Raw genomic sequence first — 21,165 nt, forward strand, 5'->3', positions numbered from 1 at the left:
CAAGCTTCTTCACTTTTCTTCTTAAATATATTTGTATTAGGGGTTTCCAAATCTGTGAGTCCTAATTTAGTGTTACCAGTCTCAAGTTCAGGTTGTGAAACAAAAGTTGTATTTTGGCCTACACTACTAGACGCTACGCCTGCATCAAGAGGTTTACTATTCACTACTGGGGACGGTGCTAATAAATTATCAGCATTTTGCAGCGCTGCTGTTCTGCGAGCTAATGGATTTCGATCTTCATCAACTTGAATCAGTCCCTCCTCAAACCTTGCAGTCGCCAATGCTTCCGACATGGTTTTGGTTGTGCTCGTCTTATCGCCATTCTCTATTGCTTATTTCCTTCTAAGGCTTCCACAAAATGGTCGATTGCAATGTCGTCTGCAACGGAATGAGGCGCATCTGGAAAAGCTTTAGCTGTTAGCACTCTAATCGCAGTAGCTAATGCAGACAAAGATTAATTAGGTTTACGACGTCTCTGTCTTAGTCGCAAACGATACGACTGCGCTGGGTCACACGGGCTGAATCTACTACACAATTCATGCGCAATTATGTCGGCATCTGAACGCGACTCTTTGCTGAGGGAGGCATATAATCGCAAAGCTTCGCCACGTAATGCACCTCCCATAAATTTAGCTTTTACTATTCCTTCCCACCTGTTAATTTCTGACATCAAATCAAAATGAACCAACCACGAAGTATCACCACTGTAGGGTTCTGGTTTGCAATTGGTGTTCCGATGTATTCTTGAATTATCACCGGGCAAAGAATTTGAATAACCATGGGGGATTATGGAAGTTTGCCTTTGAGCACCAGGATTATGTAGCAGCCCATGCTCCACAGAAAAACCATCTGTTCCACTGACTGTTGGTGGGGGAATATGAGTTTTCTTTAATACCCTTGGACGGGCTTGTGTATTTGTACATGCATCAGCCCTTACAGAATTTTGAACCTCTGTATCGGGATGAATTCTTTCATCTAGATACTCCCCATCTTGATCTGCAAGATATGAACCAGATTCACTTGCTTTTGCCACCCTATTTGCAAGGTCATGCAGATGTTGTTCAATTTCATCTTCTTTTTTGACATGAGATTGATCATATCGATGACCCAAAGTATTCATATTTACTTCATCTGCATTAAATCTAAGTGCACCTTCCTCCATGAATGAAAGTGGAGTATAAGATAATTTGAAATTTGGTTCTTGTTTTGCCATTGTTTTTAATTTACTAAACAATGAAAATATTTCGTAACAGTGAGACAATTCAAATAAATCAAGCACTTGTATTTACTACCCTAAAATTTTGAAGGCCTAAAAGGTTTTTCAAGATAATAAAAACCCAATGATATAAGGCTGAACTGGACTAATGCAGCTGTGCCGCTGTCACCAAAATGAAGGCCTGGTAATTGAGACAGACCGCTGCCACCAAAATTTATGTCACAGACCAGGGGTTGGGAAAAATGGAATAAAAGTCCGACTTACGACGAAGTCAGACAATTCCCTGGCCGTGGGTAGCGTGGCCTTAAAATTGAAAAATATGAAGGGGAATCAAGTGCCTAATTTATACTCTTGACCTTGAGACGAAATAAATTCACCCTGAATCTAGGTTTTAAAGTTCAGTAAATTTATTAATTATTTTTGAATTGCAAAAATATAAATATAAATAGTAAATTCAATTTCTCTGGTATGATGGAACCAGGGACACAATATTTGAGATTTATTTCTCACATAAAATAACGATTCAACACGAATCGAGACAAAAATAAATTCCTGATTAATGGCTTATTACTTTTCAAGTAATTTGTCAATATTATAACTGACCAATTTGTGAAGCCCTAAATACCCCAGTGCTGATCGATAAAATGCACCGACCAACACCCTTTCAAAATTTTGGATGAAAGTTGATTAATAAAAATTATTGATCAATCAATTTCTAATAATCAATCTGATCAAGTGTGAAGCCCTAAATACCCCAGTGCTGATTGATAAAATGCACCGACCAACACCCTTTCAAAATTTTGGATGAAAGTTGATTAATAAAAATTATTGATCAATCAATTTCTAATAATCAATCTGATCAAGTGTGAAACCCTAAATACCCCAGTGCTGATCGATAAAATGCACCGACCAACACCCTTTCAAAAATTTTGATGAAAGTTGATTAATAAAAATTACCGATCAATCAATTTCTAATAATCAATCCGATCAAGTGATCGGTAAATACCTTTCCAATAAAATCAATCAACCTGACCGATCAATTGAATCGATCATTTCCCTTTCAAAAATTTGGATGAAAGTTGATTAATAAAAATTATTGATCAATCGATTTCTAATAATCAATCCGATCAAGTGATCGGTAAATACCTTTCAATAAAATCAATCAACCCGACCGATCAATTGAATCGATCATTTCCCCTTCAAAAATTTGGATGAAAGTCATGAAAGTTGATTAATGAAAATTATTCATCAATCAATTTTCAATTTAAACAAAGTTTAAGCTTATAAAACCATTTTTGTTGTCTCCCAAATTTTGTGACGGCCACAAACTCATGTGCTAAAATTTTCAGCACCCGAGGTTAATTTGTTTCTCGAGAAAACCAGACACCAACATTCATGAAGACGATCATGACATTGTTGATTATTCAAATTGAATTGCGCAACTTAATTTTCCAACAAAAATGTCACTTCACATCGAAATGACCACAAAATAATTTGTATGTGCTTCCGCGGATGGTACAAATACAAAAAGTGCAAATCTTAATCTTACCAAAAATATATCACCAATCAATTCAGAACATCCAAATAATACACAAATTAATTTTCGGAATTCCGAATAAAGAAGCCACAGCATTCAAAACGCCGTGGACTTTTTAAATTTTGAGGCAAATACAAAAAGTGCAATTCTTAAGCTTAACAAAAATATGACATCAATCAATTCAAATAATCAAAATATGCGCAAATCAATTTTCGGTATCACTGAATGAAGAAGCCACAGCTATACAACGCCGTGGACTTTTTAAAATTTGAGGCAACGGTGTCTGAGTTTCTCGCAAAACAACAACAATTTTTCCCCATTTTCTATTTGTGTCCCGTAATAGAACGCCAATATAATTCCTCACACATCTCTGATAATATTTTCAAACATGGATAAATGGAGGGGCAGTCAGTCAGTGGAACAGATTTTAAGGTTTACGACACTTACCAAACCATCACTTCTGTATGGCGAAAGGCTTTGGACATGTTGGACGCCATTTTTTTTTTTTCTCAAAATTTCACACGTGTTTATATTTTAAAACACATTTCTTTTTGCTTTCTCGACGTTGGTCGAGCTAAAATTTTGACCAAACTTGTGTAGGGAATTCACTCTCAAGGTGGAGTTATTCCTACACTAAATTTTTGATGAAAAACCTATAAAACAAATTGAAACATTTTTAAGCAAAACCAGACGCATGTCTCTAGCCCACGAACGACCCGACAGAACTGATCTGCTCTGGTTCAGACCGGATGTCACGGCGATTTCGCCGCTCTTACTTCCACTTTACTCCCTCCCTATTTGTGAAAGGGCAAGTTCCACTGACTCAATATTTAGAGGAAAGGACATTCGTCAATATACTTGCTCCCGTACATGAATAAAAAAAATTTGAACACGAACAACCTGGCCAGGGAGTTTGTACACAAAACGGAACAGCCCCAATCGATTGGTACAGGATTTCGGTGACCAATCAGGGTTTGCTCTGAACAAAAGATTGATCAATCCAGAGGATTTTGGCTACCAATCAGAATTTGTCTTGAACAAAAGAGGTTTCCCGCCAAAAATCGGGACTATCCCTATTTAACATAAAACTTTTAAAACCGGGAAAACAACTTCTTGACAATACACTTGTATGTGATTTCGTACTTTTTGTTTTGAACATGTTTTGAACATCTACATAAATTGTACAGAAGAAGAGGAAAAAGAAAGAAGAAAATACAAAACCAACAGACAAGTTGATTGCATAACATGACTGAACGAATACATCGAAGAGCTCCGCACTCGTAATGTTGTTTTATTATCTTGATATCATTGTTTGGCATTTGGTGATGACAATGATAGTACTGCAGTATCACGGAGTTTGGTGTAGGTGTCTTCAAGACCTGTTCGCTGTCGGAATAACTTGGTGTCATCTGTGGTCATTTCGAACTTATCTTTTTCAACATGCACGACTCCTCCATGATGTGGCTCTTCAATGAGTTTTACAAAATGTTCAGCAAAATCTTGTGGTCTATAAGACGAGGATAAATAAATACAGAAGAAAATTTGTGAAACGATACATCGAGATAGCAGATACCGGTAATAGACTATTCTATTCGAAATACAAACAACCCTATGAAAGACACGACCTTAATTTTCCACACAGATGGTGTATATTTCAAATGGAGTCCCCCATTCAGGTAACCCCATTTGAAATTCATATTCCCTGTGTAGGAGATTCCATTAAGGTCATGTCTTCATGACATAGAAGGTGTATGGATTTCATCATCATCATCATCATCATCATCATCATCATCATCATCATCATCATCATCATCATCATCATTATCATCATCATCATAATCATCAAACAGTTTACATACGGTACCTGAAAACATTCTCGACAAACGAGTCTAAAAGAGGTTGGAAAATTTGTTGGTACGTTTCGTTTTCTAATTTGATATTTGAGAGTAGATTTGTGTTCACGACTGTAGACGTGCAAATGGCGTTCACACGAATCTTCTTTCTCACCACTATGGGGTCAAAGGTCTGTTGAGAAAAACACAGTACATAAATTATTAAATGAAATCATACTTTCGCAGAAAAAAAGTACAATTCCTAGTATCTAATTGGGAAGACGAGTCAATGCATTACCATTTTTAAACTGTCTATTAATAGATAGTACTTACGGCAACTTCTCTTGTATAACCAACTATAGCCAATTTTGACGTCATAACTGGCATATATGGTACAAGAGACAGCGCTGAAATCGAACAAAGTGCAGCAATTAATCACAAGTTTAACTTTCTCGTATCAGCAAACATGACAAAATAAGGCATTTATTTGCGTTGGAAGAAGGGACTATTGTGCACCCTTGGAAATCCACTTCTAATCGACGTCTCTAGATCAGAAACAATGGGTAGAAAACGATATGCTATGGTAAAAAGTCATAAAATGTTCCAAGGGGTGAAAAGTGGTCAAATTTTACAAAAACAGGGTTCAAATGTCATTCCTTTCTTTAGTTATAAGCGAAAAAGTCAAAATCGTTATGACCAGAGGAATACTTTGGCGTAGTTTTTGATTAGATCTGAGCAATTTTGAAATTTGAACCATGTTGTATGAAATTTGACCCTAGGAACATTTTTTGAACATTTCAACATAGCTTATTGTTTTCTACGCATTTTTCTGATCTGCAGACGTTGATTAGAAGTTGATTTCCGAGGGTGCATGATAGTCCCTTCTTCCAACTAAACTAATTGAATCATCCATGTGAGATGACCATTGAGTTCGTTAATCTCGTTATTAGTAGCCTTACTATAGGATCTTTTGACCGTGGAATTCTCTGTTATAACCGGTCGCAATCAGCCAAAATTGGCCGATTCTATTTACCTTACTAATTTCTAGTTAGGTGAATTTGGGACATGTGTAAATATTAGTATATTACAAATATAGCCAAAATTAGGTTTGTAAAAAAACCCCAACAACAAACAAACTATTATAAGATCGTACAGTATGGCTTTAAAGTGGAATTGACGATTTTTCGTGGTTCAAGTCTTGGGAATCTCTGGGATTCCAAGAGCATAATTGTAAGTCAAAACCTCCTGGAATCTTACCAGCTCTAGATGAAGTGTTTATAATGACACCTCCGCCACAATTTTCACCTTCCATATGCTGCACAGCTAACTTGGTACCAATTATGACCCCGTTCTTGAATAAGAGGAAAAACAAAACAAAAAGAAAGTAAGCTACCCTATTTTGGGTCGCGTTTGGGAATTTTTTTGCATTATAATGTCCATACCTACCAAATTGATTTGCACCATCCTTTCCCATTCAACTTCGTTCAGTATACCAACATTATTACACACAATATGAAGGGCACCATACGTAGCTACGACTCGCTTGAAACATTCTGCGAATGAAAATAAAACGGAATTAACAAAGTGAAATTAGTCAAATAGAGACGTTCCAATTCAAAAGTACAAAATACGGTTCAAACATGTATTTAAACATTTATCTATTCACCAATCTTGCACAAGAACAAATGATACTGATACAAATTAAAGGGAATAATCCGTAATAATTAGGGTGATTACGTAACTGATGCATAATGCTTGAACCACATTTTGTACTTAAAATTGCAAAAAAAAGTCTTACGCAATTAGCATAGTGACCCAGACGGACAAGGGGTCAATCACATCGTATCACATTGTTCTGTCCAGCTTTTCCGAAAGAGACCTTCTCCTGGGGCAATTACTTTTCAAAATGTTGACAGCTGGCAACACGTGTCATGTTAAAACATTGGTTAAATATGACAAATTCTTGAAGGGCACTGTAACGCACAATGCTTTTAAATTCGAATTCACCATGTACCCATAATGCATCTTGATCTTGATGAGCCTATAAATAAGATCTATTTCAACAATAAGAGAAATAGTCCAAACTGACCGTCCATTTGCTCGTAAGATTTTTAATTCATACTGCACGGATTTTTAATCTCACTGCACGAACAGGAGGCACGGTAATAGGATCTGGTAAATATGAAAAATTGTATAAAGAATCTGCAACGAATCATTTCAATTACTTTCCCTTTCAATAATAGCTATAGGGTCTGGCCAAAATATATGAAAATAGCGTCGCATCGCTTGCCAAAAAGTCTAGGAATCACTGGACCAAACTGACCTTCCATTTGCTCGTAAGAAGTCACATTACATTTGCAGACGTGGACCTTCTCGACGCCATATTCCTTGTGGAAGTTGTCTTGGGTTTGTTTCATTGCATCTCCGTCAATATCAACAATGAAAACTCCCTAACAAAAAAAAAAACACAGTCAACAAAACAATCGGTTATGAAGATAACAACAACAGCAGTAGCTGTAAATGAATGTCAAGAATAATATGCATTATAAAAAAGAAGGGTTGTCTCTGGTCTCACGGAAATGCAATGCGGTATGCAGTTTTATTTTTATTTCCTGAATGATTTTAAAATTATTTTTAATCATTTAAAAAAACAAAAACAGGAAAAAAGAATATTTGCATGATTTTATGAAAGCCGGTGACAAGAGACAAACCTATTTTCTTTGGCCTTATAGAGACATTTTTATCGGAAACTATTAAAATCACAACAAAAATGATTGAATGAGTCTTATGAGACAGCAAAGTTGACGATGCCAAATACTATACTTGGATGATGAGAGGCTGCATGGCTGTCATAGCATAGATCTGGGCGTTGCTTACACAGTCAAGTGGCTTGATATTGAGCACAATCCTGCGGCATGATGATGTGACGAATGCATTTGTCTTTAGTGTCCCTGTCCCAGGTTCCACAGCTATACGAGGGGCAGTCAGTATGTTTTAAGAGTGGACTAGTGACGTCATATGTGGATTGTTTTCATGGCATTTCTCAATGATTACATAAACACTGTACCTTTGTCTTTCAAGCAACACATGTAAAAATTATATCATACACATGATTACGTAACAGCATTAGCATAAAATCAATATACTAGGGACACTGCCAAATCACTCAAAAAGGCGGGCTTTTTAAATTACAGCAAAGACACGTGTTTAAAATGTCCGAGAACAGAGAAAGTACAAGAGGCATAAGGCTAGTTTTCGGCAGGAATAAACACTAGGTCCTCAGTTTGCATTTGGTAAAATATGAGACTTGTCGTTAAACTGTGGTGGAAATGGGAAGTCTGGAAACTTCAACAACTTTAGGGCTTGAATGGAAGCAAAATTATTCTGCAAAAATGGCGTTAATGAAAAAGCAGTTATTACAAATGACATTAATTATCTCCAAAATGAAACAGACTAAAATATAATGACTGGTCACGTGTGAGAGCTAGTACTCAGTGCGATGATAACTGGTGCAAATCAAACAATAATCTGCGCATGCGTAGGTAGGATGACCGATACAACATCGAAATGCACGAAAATGGCAAAAGTCCATGTAAATAGGGCCTAAAATATTACAAAATGCTATGAAAATTTTAATTTAAATATTTATATGAATTTTTATGGATGATAACAACCTGAAATGAACAGAAAAGTTTTAAAAATAAATTTCTTATTAAAACGATGGCCTCTCTCTCCGTACCACTACTTTTTGTATAAATGTAACAATAGTAGAATAACAGCTATATTTTAAACATGGATTCAAATATTTTCTTGGGAGTCTCCCATTTTAATTTTTGGAGATTATTCAACAGAACTGGCCAAAAAAAATTAAATTTCCACGTTTGCTATTTTTGGCAATATCAAGATTTGTATAGAAAGAAAAAATCTTGTTTTTGTCAAAAATAAGACATATTTGACCATGCATTTTAAGCAAACTAAAACCTTTACAGCCCAACAAACATGGTTTAATGAACTTGTAGTTTGTGTTCTATTACTGTTCCAAAAGGCAGCATTCTCCATTCTTTAATTCCCGAGAAAATATAAAAAATACAACAATGCCTCATTTCAGCCTCTCATTTCCCTTAACAAAAACGACTCAATTTCACCAGGTGACTCTAGACCATTGATTTTATGCTAATGCTGTTACGTAATCATGTGTGTGATATAATTTTTGCATGTGTTGTTTGAAAGACAAAGGTACAGTGTTTATGTAATCATTGAGAAATGCTGTGAAAACAATCCACATATGACGTCACGAGTCCACTCTTAAAACATACTGACTGCCCCTCGTATAAAGGATCTTGATTTTGGATTTTTGGTCGCATTGGATATTGACAGACTTCTTCAAAAGTGCTTTCACTTCCAAAACGCATTCCAAGAAAGTGCTTTCCGCCTGATTAGATCGCTGATACTTAAGGCCATCATTGACCCCAGTTATTTGAAGTTGGACTGCTTGATAGACCATCCAGACACTAACTTGTGGTGTATGTGGCTGTGGGTTGTAGTTGACTGTCGTGTACTCAGTTTTGGGACGCTGCTGATGAGATCAAAATGTTCTCCTCCGCTTGTTGTTCTGGTCAGTTGTGCCTATGCTCGTGAGATGGAAGATAAGCAAACTAACTAACAAAGACTCGTAAGTCATCCCATCTATCATCAGACAGGAATAACAGAATAACAGAACTTTCACGGTCGTTAGCAATGTGACAATGGTGTAGCCACAAAAGTTTTTCTTAGGGCCAAAACCATTTATAAACCATTTATATGAGCGGTACGTGTTTTTATATATTATACCGTATCTTATTTATTGCATATTATATTGTTATCATGTGCTTTGTTACTGAGTGATTGCTATGTCCGTGAGGCATGGAATCAGAAAATTTCAACCTCTTTGGAAACTAGAAGAAGATACTTTTGGAATATAATATCCCTAGAAAGCCAGTTTTTGGATTTGATACCTTTATTAGTGGGAGTCTCGAGACTAGCGATCGTCTCGCTTTTTCGGATCGGGCATGCACTATATGGACCAATGGCCTCATACCAATGGCAAAGTTCAATAACCTCAATTAAACACTCATAGTGCAACATTTGCACTCATAGAGGTCATTCAATGAATGCACAATGTATTGAGGTTAAAGAACCGTGCCCATTAGATGAACATGTTGTGGATCACGGGTACCGTCCAGAATCCAAGTACCCCCGGGTTGTTATGTAAGATGGAAAAGTATAATGTGAATTGAATTGAATATAGATATTTACCTTAGCTTGTTTTTGAAGCATTATTTCTACCATAGCTTTTCCAATGCCACTTGCTCCCCCTGTTACGAGTGCAATTTTCCCTGCAATATCCATTCTTAAATAGCTTTAAATGTGAACCAAAGGCTACCAAATAAATGTCTATTCGATATACATATCAAGTACATTTATAGTTAAACAAATTGCAGCAAAGTACACAACACAACAACTATACGCACGGACCAACCTTTCCATAGATATAGTTAGATTACAAACTGAACCTTTACACCTGAACTTCACTTTTGCGTGTACGGTGTACCATGAGCGCCGAAACAGGCCATTTTTTAAATTTTAAATTACCTTGCATGTATTTTGGCAATACTAAATATTGAAATGGTAATATAATACAATGTAATCAACATCGCATACCGTATGCATTCGACTAATATTTCAAATGTATGAATTTAACGACGGGACACTTCGTTTTTTTTTTTTAAATATACGTTTTTGTCACAAATACCCAATTTTTGCAGGTATCTTAGTTCAATAACGTACATTACAATGATGAAAAAAAAAATCAGAAATTTAACAAAATTCGAGGACGTCCTGCTCAGTAAATGTTACAATATGGCTTGATTTTCTTGGTTCACTTTCTTAGAATTAGTTGTCTCAAGTTTACAAAAATTTTCTAAATGATTACTGTTGTAAAGAAATCAAGTGTGCAATACGTTCGATAGCAAAATAAACATATTAACGAGGCCGGTCGACTGCATATCCGTCTTTACACGCTTTTCAATACGGAATAAAGGCTAACCTCTCGTGACATCATCCAAGCAGCAAAGTTCATTTCCCATTGAAAAGCGTGTAAAAACGGATATGCAGTTTACCGTTCTGTAACACATCTTAAATTGAACAGGAACCACACACCAAGCGGAAGATGGACACAACACGGAGTACTACAGAGAGCGTACCACCCTTCGATTATTAATACACAGATTGGAATTTTCAATGCCTGTGCCCTCTACGAGTACTCGAATTCAGCTGACGCCGCACAGTGTCATCGCCCCGATATCTTCATGGTAGAAATCGCCATGGTAGGTTGGATCCACAGCCACGCATGGCCATTTTATTCCGACCTTATGAGAGGCATAATTAGCCAAGTGACCTGACTAAGGCTACTGACAATAGCCGGGGTAATTCATTTCTCGCTGTGTGAGTAAGCTTGTATACGACATTGCGGTCAATGGTCATACTGCATCCACTGGAGTAGTGAGTGTCAACAAAGACGAGGGACTCGTCTGTCGATATGCTTGAACGAGCCGCTACACTGTTCAATGGCTTTCTTGTACTATATGAAATGTGGCGGGCGATTTAAAATGCATGTGCCCTTAGCAAACTACGATGCGTACGCACACTGCAGGGCAAAGAACAATGGTTATTGCCATAATTCGCGCGCATACTGCCGGGCAATGACGTCCATACAGGACCAACGCAATATAAAATTAGAGTTTTGATCAGATTTTGAGTTCAAGACGCACGGCCTTTTCTCAAGACGCAAACTAACGACTATCATATCTGTTCAACACGTATTTTCAAGTGTATGAGACCACATCTGGTTTCTTGAAACGAAATCATTTACGGGAGATATTCATCATTTTCTACCTCGGTATCCGAAGATTTTCGTCTGATATCAAAATCGTGCATAGCAATTCACGTGTATCGATCCCGGGTATTTATTTTAGTATCTCTGCTGCACCAAATAATTATTAGCCAGGCGATGTCGGTGTGCGCCGGTACAGCGTACAGACCTGGCGACATCGCTTATCTTACGCGCGAAGTTTCTTTTGTGTACGCTCGCGCTGTTTGCGCTATTTTTGAGTTTGCTCACGCGGTACCTGACTTAGCGTCGATCCCCTGAGGCAACATGCCATGCCAATCGGCCCTCATGAATATGCGAGAACTCACCGTATACAATACACGGGGACTTTGACTGATTGTACTTTCTCTGTTTTCTCTCTCCTCTGTGGGACACAATTATCACAAACAAAACCGCAGACATAGGACATTTTAAGTTAGCAGATTCTTTTAATGTTCTCCTTTGAACGCAGATGGCAGCCCTTTCAACATGTTCAAGGGCTTAACAATCTCCTGCTGTGCGTGGGGGTGTGTATGGTGGTAGGTAGAACTCGGTGGTAGAGTGGGTTTGTGTTTAAGTTTGTGTCATTAGGAGTGTTTAATGTAATTATACTGAGTTTTGAGGTCAGTTGTAAACCCGTGGTTGTTAATATACAGGAGGGTGAGAGTTCATGAGAGCTAGTTTTATTTGATTTGATAAAGTTAAAAACGGATACATTTATTAAAAAGGGCATATCTTTAAAGAGGGCTTAATGAGGGTTCTATTTTTTTTGGACACCCTGTATAACCAACAATTAACGATGAGAGGACATTCCTGAACCTCGTTGACTTGGGGATGATTTAAAATGACCGCCATGACTATTTGATATTTATTACCAGCAATGTGGAAAAAGAGACACATGTAGAACCGAAAAAGGTACCATTTTGTTGAAGGAGCAAAGTTCAACAAACAATACTCCCGCTTCTGGATATCGTTTGAAGTCAAAATGATCTATCATTTTAAAGCTTATGATAAAAATATATACTTTCTAAACACGAAATAAAACTAATTATTCGGGGGGCTGACTCTACTGCTCATTCGTGGTGTACGGTCACATAATACTCCTCAACAATCACCGTCGAACGCCATCGATTTACTACAGAATATATTTTATACTTAACTACTACAAAATACCACATGTGTTACAAAAATGATATAATAATCATTTATGAAAAAATTATAATGACAAAAATAATGGGGGTACCCGAGGCTGCGAGGTGAATGCCCCATTCGAGCTGCCCCTAACTGACAGGAGTAGGGAACCCGGGGAAAAACCCAAGAATGAAGGGGCAAATGCCATGATGCACAGTGTCTTCGACCCTATATCTTCATGGCAGGAATCGCCATGGTAGGTTAAATCCACAGCCACGATTAGCCATTTGGTTCAAACCTTTAAAGCTCTTTTAAACTAATAATTAGTCGAGGGACATAACTAAGGCTACTCACAATAGCCGGGTAATCGATCTTGGTTGTGCGTGATTAAGCTTGTATACCCCATTGAGGTCAATGGTCATCGACTTTATACTGCCTACAGTGAGTGCAGCTGTACTACACGCTGCACGCTGTAGTCCATAACAGGACCAACGCAATATAAAATGGTCAAATTTTGAGTTCAAAGCGCACGGCCAATTTTCAAAGCGCATTCTAGCGACTATCATATCTGTTCAACACGTATTTCCAAGTTTATGAGACCAAATCTGGTTTCTTGAGAAAAAAATCATGACGGGAGATATTCATCATTTTCTAACCCGGTATCAGAAGATTTTCGTCTGATATCAAAATCGTGCATAGCAATTCACGTGTATCGATCCCGTGTATTCATTTTAGTGTCCCTTCTGCACCAAATAATTATTAGCCAGGCGGTGTCGGTGTGTGATGCACCCTTTACGCCCCTCTGTTTTTAATCTTGATATCATAGTTAGGCATTATGTGATGACAACGATAGTACTGCGGTATCACAGAGTTTGGTGTAGGTGTCTTCAAGACCTGTGCGCTGTCGGAATGACTTGGTGTCATCTGCGATCATTTCGTACTTTCCTTTTTGAGCATGCATGACTGCTCCATGGTGTGGCTCTTCGATGAGTTTCACAAAATATTCAGCAAAAGCCTGTGGGCTATTATAAAAAGGGGAACATGAAAAAAGAAGAACATTATAAAACCAATACACGCGTTGATTGTAACCGTGAAGTAATACATCAAAGCACTACTATAGCTACTCGTAATGTTCGTAGATTTTCAAAATAATATCATATATATATTAAACAAAATATTGATGACATACTCAAAAAAGGCAAACATTAATTTGCAATGAAACCATGCCCTAAAGGGTATGTCATCATTCAGTATCAGGGAAATTTCAGTTTTTGTTTTTAACATCATCATCATCATCATCATCATCACCATCATCATCATCATCATCATCATCATCATCATCATCATCATCATCATCATCATCATCACCATCATCATCATCATCATCATCATCATCATCATCATCATCATCATCATCATCATCATCATCATAAATCAGATTACATACCTGAAATCATGCTTCACGACAGAGCCTAAGAGAGGTTGGAAAATTTGTTGATACGTTTCGTTTTCTAATTTGATATGAGACATTATATTTGTGTTGACTGAAGACGGGCAAACTGCGTTCACGCGAATCTTCTTTTTCATCACTATGGGGTCAAATGTCTGTGGAGAGCGAAAAGCATCAAAATGTTCAGTGGTTACACCAGGATATTTTTTCGAGTGAAAAGTGGCGAAGCCGAAGGGTGCTCCCGGTAGTCTGGTATCGACGCTTCGTCGGTACATCGCAGGGTTGGCACGATTTAATCAATTGATTTAAATCCCGATTTTTTTAAAGTCAACTTTTTCATTGCTTACCATTTTTTTGATGAATATCAGTTAATTTCTTTCTTAAATTGACTATTTTACTTCATTTCAATGCTTCTACATCTTTTGGATACCCGGGTTGGATACAATTAAAATACTTTTTATGATGTCATTGTATGTATTGCTAAAAATTCATCTTCAAGGTGTAGAATTCAACAGGTTTTTCCCATGAATGTTACCAAATATTTTCTTTGAAATGTTCACATCATGTTTTTGATCATTTGCAATGTCGTTTCACGATGTCTCGAACACTGGCTACGCGTGCGGTGGGAGATCATTTTCTGGTTGGGTGGTGGTCGTATGGGGGCAAAATCCTAAAATTGTTTGAGAAAATTTGAAGACCTGGGCGCAAGAAGACCGTAAGTCCACTGGCCCCTCATCATGTATACACTAAAGTTACGTATAGTTTCTTAGGGTTTTGTAATTAGAGAATAAATGATAGGATTTTGTCTTTTGCCTATCCAATATCGTGTCATAATGGATGGGCTGGCCAATATTTTGAGTAGTGGATGCCGGCGCAGCCGGTATCCACTACGATAAAAAATATTGGCCTTATTCACTTTTCATGTAATTTTTGCGAGAAAACTTTTTTCAGAAAAAAATAAAGTTACTTTTGTGAGGACATCCCCGTTGTTTTATATGAACGAAACCATCACGAACATCTAAGCCGCCGAATCGCGTTCTTGGTTCTCGCACGTGTATTACGCGAACGCATTATCTCGCGATCATTGAGGAGCAACAAGCGTGCCGCCGTTGCGTGGCGGCGCGCGCCCTGACTAATATCACTATCAACTATTGTGAGATATTACACACCAGAAAACCAATCAAATTACGTGAATTCTTTACAAGACGCACCCATTGAATAAGAATGGTGCATGAAAAGCTTTTAAACTTGTATGTGATGGTATACTTACGGCAATTTCTCTAGTATAGCCAAGTATAGCATATTTTGATGCCACAAACACTGACATAAATGGTGCAAGAGATAGCGCTGAAAAGAATAAATGGGTACAATAAGTGTACACTTGGATTTGAATACTTACGGCAATTTCTCTAGTATAGCCAAGTATAGCAAATTTTGACGCCACATACGCTGACATAAATGGTGCAAGAGACAGCGCTGAAAATCGAGTAAATCACAATTTACTTTTTAGTGTCAACATATACGGTATTGCAGTCATTCAGGCTTCATAGTCTTACCAGCGATATCTGTTGTTAACAAGATTTGCCTAACTTTGAAATTTCACCCCTGCATAAGCGGCCATTTTGGATATGTAAATTAGGCACTGTTCCACTAATTGGATTTGGGGGACTTTTGATATGTTTATGTGTGAGCTTTTGGGAAGTGCAAAATGGACTCTGTTGCAATTAGTGGTGGGTAATTCTTTAATTTGACTATCCTAAAATGAAAGCTTGGAATCTTGATATCTTACCAGCATCAGACGATGTGTTTACAATGACACCTCCACCGCAACTTTCGCCTTCCATGTACTGCACAGCTAACTTGGTACCGATTATCACACCGTTCTGCAATAAGCAGACGACAAATCAACATCGTTCAGTAAATGTTTTAGGCGGTTAATATATAAATATTGAATGTTTATGGTAAGAATATCTTCATGAGGTAAATATGGACTGTTCCATTCAACGAGGCTTTGCCGAGTTGAATGGAACAGCTCATATTTCACCGAATAAAAATATTTTTTCATTGAACGAATAAAAACATTTGTTTTATATAACTCATATATAAATTACTTTTCGTCCACTTGATTTATAAATCATCAGGTAAACAAAATAAAATAATAAAAATATATCAAATGTATTTATTTTAGAAGCGACACCCATGCCTAAAATTGGCGAGTCGAGGTGTCACCATGCTCGCGTTTGTCACTGTTGCCAAGGTAGCATTGCGTGAGTGCAATGGAAAATGGACTATTGCACTGACGCGGAGTGCAATAGTCTTTTTCTGAAAATAGTAAAAATAATCAATAGTAATTGACCAATCAAATGATAAGAATTTTTGCATGAGTTATACAAAGACTAATATACAACTTGCCCCAATAAAAATCCATTTTTATTGCACTATTTTTGCACTATATGTATAAAAACCGGTCAAAATAACCCAACATACCAAATTCACATGTAGCATCCTTTCCCAATTGATTTCATTCGCTATTCCAGCATTATTACACACGATATGAAGGGCGCCATACGATGTTATGACTTGCTTAAAACATTCTGTGTTCAAAAATAGATATAAAATAATAAATACAAAACTTTTTTGTCATAAGAAAATAGCTTATTCATTATTTATAAAATAGTCATGTAAACGTTATTATTGACGATTTATGGGTCTACTCCAGATTCCAGAAAAATACAGTTTTTGTGATTAAATAGTACTTGTATTTTAGTTTGACCTTAATGGCAATGAAAGTTCAATTTTCATTTCGCAAACAGCAAACAGATTTTCTATTTTATTTTATAACCAATTATTAAAAATGAACATAAAATGTTAAGAGCAATTTTAGCCTATACTCGACTCAAGATTGTCAATTAATGCTAAGCAGACTTCACGATTTTATCAACTTGCGATGTAGTGCGCTTGCATGGTGTCATTCATATCTGATCGAGTGACAGGCCGGAATATGTTCGCGTTGGGAACTCCTCCTCCACTCCAGTTGTTCATGATTATGCAGTCCCGCAGGGCACAGTGACATCGCCCCGATATCTTCATAGTAGAAATCGCCATGGTAGGTTGAATCCAAAGCCACACATGGCTATTTTATTCGGACCTTATGAGATGCATATTATTAGCGAAGTGACCTGACTAAGGCTATGACAATAGACGGGGTAATTGATTTCTCGCTGTGTGAGCAAGCTTGTATACGACATTGTGGTCAATGGTTAATATACTGTCTTCACTTGAGTGAGTGCCGCTATAGCCTGCTGCGCGCTGTAGTCCATAGGCCTACAGGACCAACGCAATATAAAATTGAGAGTTTTGGTCAAATTTTGAGTTCAAAGCGCACGGCCAATTTTCAAAGCGCACGCTAACGACTATAATATCTGTTCAACACGTATTTTCAAGTGTATGAGACCACATCTGGTTTCTTGAGAAAAATTCATTTACGGGAGATATTCATCATTTTCTAACCCAGTATCCGAAGATTTTCGTCTGATATCAAAATCGTGCATAGCAATTCACGTGTATCGTGTATTCATTTTAATGTCTCTGCTGCACCAAATAATTATTAGCCAGGCGATGTCGGTGTGCAGGGGTCAGTCCTTGGATCCCAATGGTTCACCATTTATACATAATCCAGTTCATAAGATAATCCTCAAATATAAATTACAGTATCATGTATGCTGCTGATACGCAGTCATGGCAGTTGTATGTGTCCTTCAAATCAACCCAAGAGTGTGCTAATCAAACCATCGAATCATGCATTTGTGAGATCTGTAAGTGGATGCAGGAGACTTTTCTCAAATTGGACGATTAGAAGACTGAATTTGTTTTAATTGGTTCTCGACAACAGCTGTTAAAAGGTTAATTTCCCACTACAATAGAGGATTCTGATATCACTCCTTCATTGAGTCCGGGCATTGAGTGCACGCAATTTAGGCGTTATTTTGGACTCGTCAAAGTCTCTTAACTAGAAAGAGGTCTCACATCACTCCAGTTTTAAGAGAGTTACATTGACTGTAGAATAGTGTACAAACTGTTGCTTATTGTTTTAAGTCACTAAATGATCTGGCGCCTGAATACATCAACCATATAACCCTCGTATGCTCCGTACCAGCGACAGATCACTTTTCTGCGAACCCCGTTCAAAACATTCTTGGGGGACAGGGCTTTATCAATAATTGCTTCACCACGTCTCTGGAATACTCTGCCAACCCACGTCAAATCAAGTACTAGTACATCCTTAGCACAGTTAAAAAGTTCTTTAAAAACTCATTTAATGAAAGAAGCACTGACGTACATCGCCATATTTTTGTTCACGTACTGATTGTGATTGTTGTTTATGAGTAGATTAAGTTGTATTGCAAGTTAATTTTGTAGTGTATTCTCTGTATCACGCCTTGAGCACCATTAATTTGGTAGAGATGAGCGCATTATAAATTCATATTATTATAATAATTATTATTATTAGATTCTTTGAATTTTGTGACTGCAACTATTGTAAATTCGTAAAATTGGCCAAGTATAAAAATTTAATTTGCATCATGTGGCTGATGAAAAGAGCAGACCTTAGCTCTTGAAACGTCCCATACAGCATGTACAGTAACTGTTTCAATTGGACTTGTATAGACGAAATGCTGAATTAATAAAAATTTAACTTTTATTACAAGTTATTTAATATGTTGTAATCCCAACCCCGAAATTCTGAGTGCAGTATTTATCTGGAATCCGGAATAGAATCAGTAAACGAGTGCATTAAAGTATATTGAGAATGATGGAGTAACGGCCAAACATGCTAAAAAAAGAACAAGAAGAAAAAGGAGGAGTGAACAAGAACATCTACACCAACTTCAGCTCTTATCTAATTCACTTTTTCATTAAAATATTGTACATTATCGTACCTTCCATCTGCTCTTTAGATGATACGTCACATTTACAAAGATGGAATTTTTCTGTATCGAACTCCTTTTCCAGTTCTGTTCGTGTCTGTTGTATATAGTCGTCATTAACATCTATGATGAAAACTGCCTAAAATGGTAGGAGAAAAAAAATCACTAAATGTATTTAAAAAGATTATCCAAGTAATGCAAACAACACAAATCTACCAGATTGGGATCGTCACGTGTGATCAATCAGAGGCTTCTTCGAAACTGATCCCAAGCTGTATGTACAGGTACACGTCCAATTTCTCACTGGAGTTACTCCGGAGCTACTCCGGATTACCTCCGGGGCTACTCCGAAGCAGTGTACCTCAACGCGGGTCAAAATCCGTGTCCTACTCTTAGCTGGTTTTCCACGGGTCATATGGCTTACGGTTCTCCGAAGGATGGAGCACTTTCATGCATGGTTCATCAGGTTACCTATAGGTTTTGTGCATCCCCTTATGCTACAGGCCTGAACAAACCCTGAGACCCTGTTAAAAAAGCTGTAAGCGAGTGGAATGACAAGGCTATATTTTCTCAGCTCAGTCATTTACCTACAGCACTGCAAAAAAAATGTGTCAAGGCAAAAAACCCAATAATATTTAAATATTTAAACGAAAGTTTTATTCCCTTTTTCTTCCCCAGAAAAAAAAAAATGCACATATGGGACGGAAATGACACCCCTTATGTCAAGCCTTGTGATCGCCTTTTTTCGAACCCATAGGCCTATACCATTCCTCTTGTGGGTCAGCTTTATTTGTCTCAATATTTTCGTGCAAACACCACTATAAATCACAATATATCAAATTTTAATTTTGTTATGTTTTTTTTTTCAATGCTGAAGTAATATTAGTTTTAAACTGTCAGGAATGGATTTTGTCCATTTTAAGCCGAAATAACAAGGTAAAGTGAAAAATAAAATAATAAAGCACTTATACTGCGGACTTTCTCACTCTCCAGGTTTTCTTGACCCTGCACGCACGTATCATACGTGTAAACGTTCATACCTTTGCTTGTTTTCGAAGCATCAGTTCCACCATAGCTTTCCCAATGCCACTTGCACCTCCTGTAACAAGCGCTACTTTCCCTGCAATATCCATATTTATTATTCACGGCAACAATTTTGAGAAATGCAGTAAACTTCAAGTAGAAATAAACATTGTCATAATAGGAACTTGAATACGTTTTCCTTACATATACTACTAGTATGCTCTCAGTCAGATGCAAGCGGTCAGAAATTTTGAGCCAAATGTTTCAAAACTAGTATATAGTAGCTAGTAATATATAGTACAAACGCTGGAATTATACGAACTAGCGGACGGCTAGCGGAGCTTTAATAGTGGTACATGTATTTATATTATTTACATGTCTGGTTCAATAGTTCATGCATTTTGAGTTCGCTTTTGTACAAAGTTTAAGGGCGCATTACACCAAATCACTTCGTGAAAGGTGAAATGGTGATGAGTTCCGGTTAAAAGTATTTATGGCTACTGGAGAGTGGAGACAATGTTGAATGCCCGCCGATTACGAGCTGATCAAACTATAGTTAAAAATACAATATATAGCTCATCATTGAAAAAATACACATTCTAACCAGTTCGTTTTAGGTGTGGAGCACTGAAAATCACCAAGTTCATAAATTCATAAAAGAAAATTTTAAAAAGTATTTCTTTTTGTGTTAGCAACGCGAATCTAGAACTTTAAAAGAAGTGAATTAAAAAACAAAGACATGGTGCTTGAATGTTGTAAAAAATTCAAACACTACTAGCAACACATGTTTCCCTTTGACTCAAAATAAAATGATATTACTAAAATAAGAATCCTTAGACATTCACCTTTAAAGGGGCATTTCGTGATCCACAGCCTCATCCCCCACTTTTCCCAAAAAAGTTGAGATTTTTACACCACTGGATACCTCTGGCTACATAATGTTTATGTACCAAATATTTCTTGCAGATTAATTCGTTTAGCAAAAATATCGCCAAATTTGAATTTTGTTCTGGTGCACCAGAACGAAATTACAACGCATTGTCTATGGAGCAGTGTAATAACAAAATCATGCATAACTCGCAAACGCAAAATTGGAATCAACTGAAATTTTGGAAATATTAAAGCTTTTTTCGTGGATATC

General features: G+C 37.1%; 2 protein-coding genes across 3 annotated transcripts; both read right to left on the bottom strand.

The window, feature by feature from the left end:
* Nucleotides 1-4,031: 4,031 nt before the first annotated feature.
* On the bottom strand, nucleotides 4,032-9,973 carry LOC140137078 (15-hydroxyprostaglandin dehydrogenase [NAD(+)]-like). Its single transcript, XM_072158738.1, has 7 exons — nucleotides 9,881-9,973; nucleotides 6,909-7,035; nucleotides 6,032-6,138; nucleotides 5,843-5,936; nucleotides 4,919-4,992; nucleotides 4,618-4,778; nucleotides 4,032-4,260 (listed from the first exon to the last, which is right to left on the bottom strand). Exons 1-7 carry the CDS (start codon nucleotides 9,971-9,973, stop codon nucleotides 4,059-4,061), a joined length of 858 nt encoding a protein of 285 aa, XP_072014839.1. The 3' UTR covers nucleotides 4,032-4,058.
* Nucleotides 9,974-11,921: 1,948 nt separating this feature from the next.
* Nucleotides 11,922-20,346, bottom strand: LOC140137511 (15-hydroxyprostaglandin dehydrogenase [NAD(+)]-like). 2 transcript variants are annotated; one of them, XM_072159225.1, is made up of 7 exons: nucleotides 20,042-20,346; nucleotides 19,014-19,140; nucleotides 16,561-16,667; nucleotides 15,863-15,956; nucleotides 15,344-15,420; nucleotides 14,071-14,228; nucleotides 11,922-13,645 (listed from the first exon to the last, which is right to left on the bottom strand). In XM_072159225.1, the coding sequence occupies exons 1-7, from the start codon at nucleotides 20,132-20,134 to the stop codon at nucleotides 13,450-13,452; spliced, it is 852 nt and encodes a 283-aa protein (XP_072015326.1). In that variant the 5' UTR covers nucleotides 20,135-20,346; the 3' UTR covers nucleotides 11,922-13,449. The 2 variants fall into 2 exon arrangements, with proteins under 2 accessions (XP_072015326.1, XP_072015327.1); XM_072159226.1 differs by lacking the exon at nucleotides 15,344-15,420 and adding an exon at nucleotides 15,473-15,549.
* Nucleotides 20,347-21,165: the final 819 nt, after the last annotated feature.

This window comes from Amphiura filiformis, chromosome 17 (genome assembly GCF_039555335.1).
Source record: "Amphiura filiformis chromosome 17, Afil_fr2py, whole genome shotgun sequence".
Classification (NCBI taxonomy): domain Eukaryota; kingdom Metazoa; phylum Echinodermata; class Ophiuroidea; order Amphilepidida; family Amphiuridae; genus Amphiura; species Amphiura filiformis.

Excerpts from the sequence above, each read along its gene's own strand:
- LOC140137511 (XM_072159225.1), bottom strand. The coding sequence starts at position 20,134 with ATGGATATTGCAGGGAAAGTAGCGCTTGTTACAGGAGGTGCAAGTGGC. Across the intron at positions 16,668-19,013 it reads ATCTAAAGAGCAGATGGAAG|AATGTTTTAAGCAAGTCATA; the intron begins GTACGATAATGT and ends TTTTGAACACAG. Across the intron at positions 13,646-14,070 it reads GTCGTGAAGCATGATTTCAG|CCCACAGGCTTTTGCTGAAT; the intron begins GTATGTAATCTG and ends TTTTTATAATAG.
- LOC140137078 (XM_072158738.1), bottom strand. The coding sequence starts at position 9,973 with ATGGATATTGCAGGGAAAATTGCACTCGTAACAGGGGGAGCAAGTGGC. Across the intron at positions 7,036-9,880 it reads TGCTTCAAAAACAAGCTAAG|GGAGTTTTCATTGTTGATAT; the intron begins GTAAATATCTAT and ends TTTTTTTGTTAG. Across the intron at positions 4,779-4,918 it reads GTTATACAAGAGAAGTTGCC|ACCTTTGACCCCATAGTGGT; the intron begins GTAAGTACTATC and ends TTTTCTCAACAG.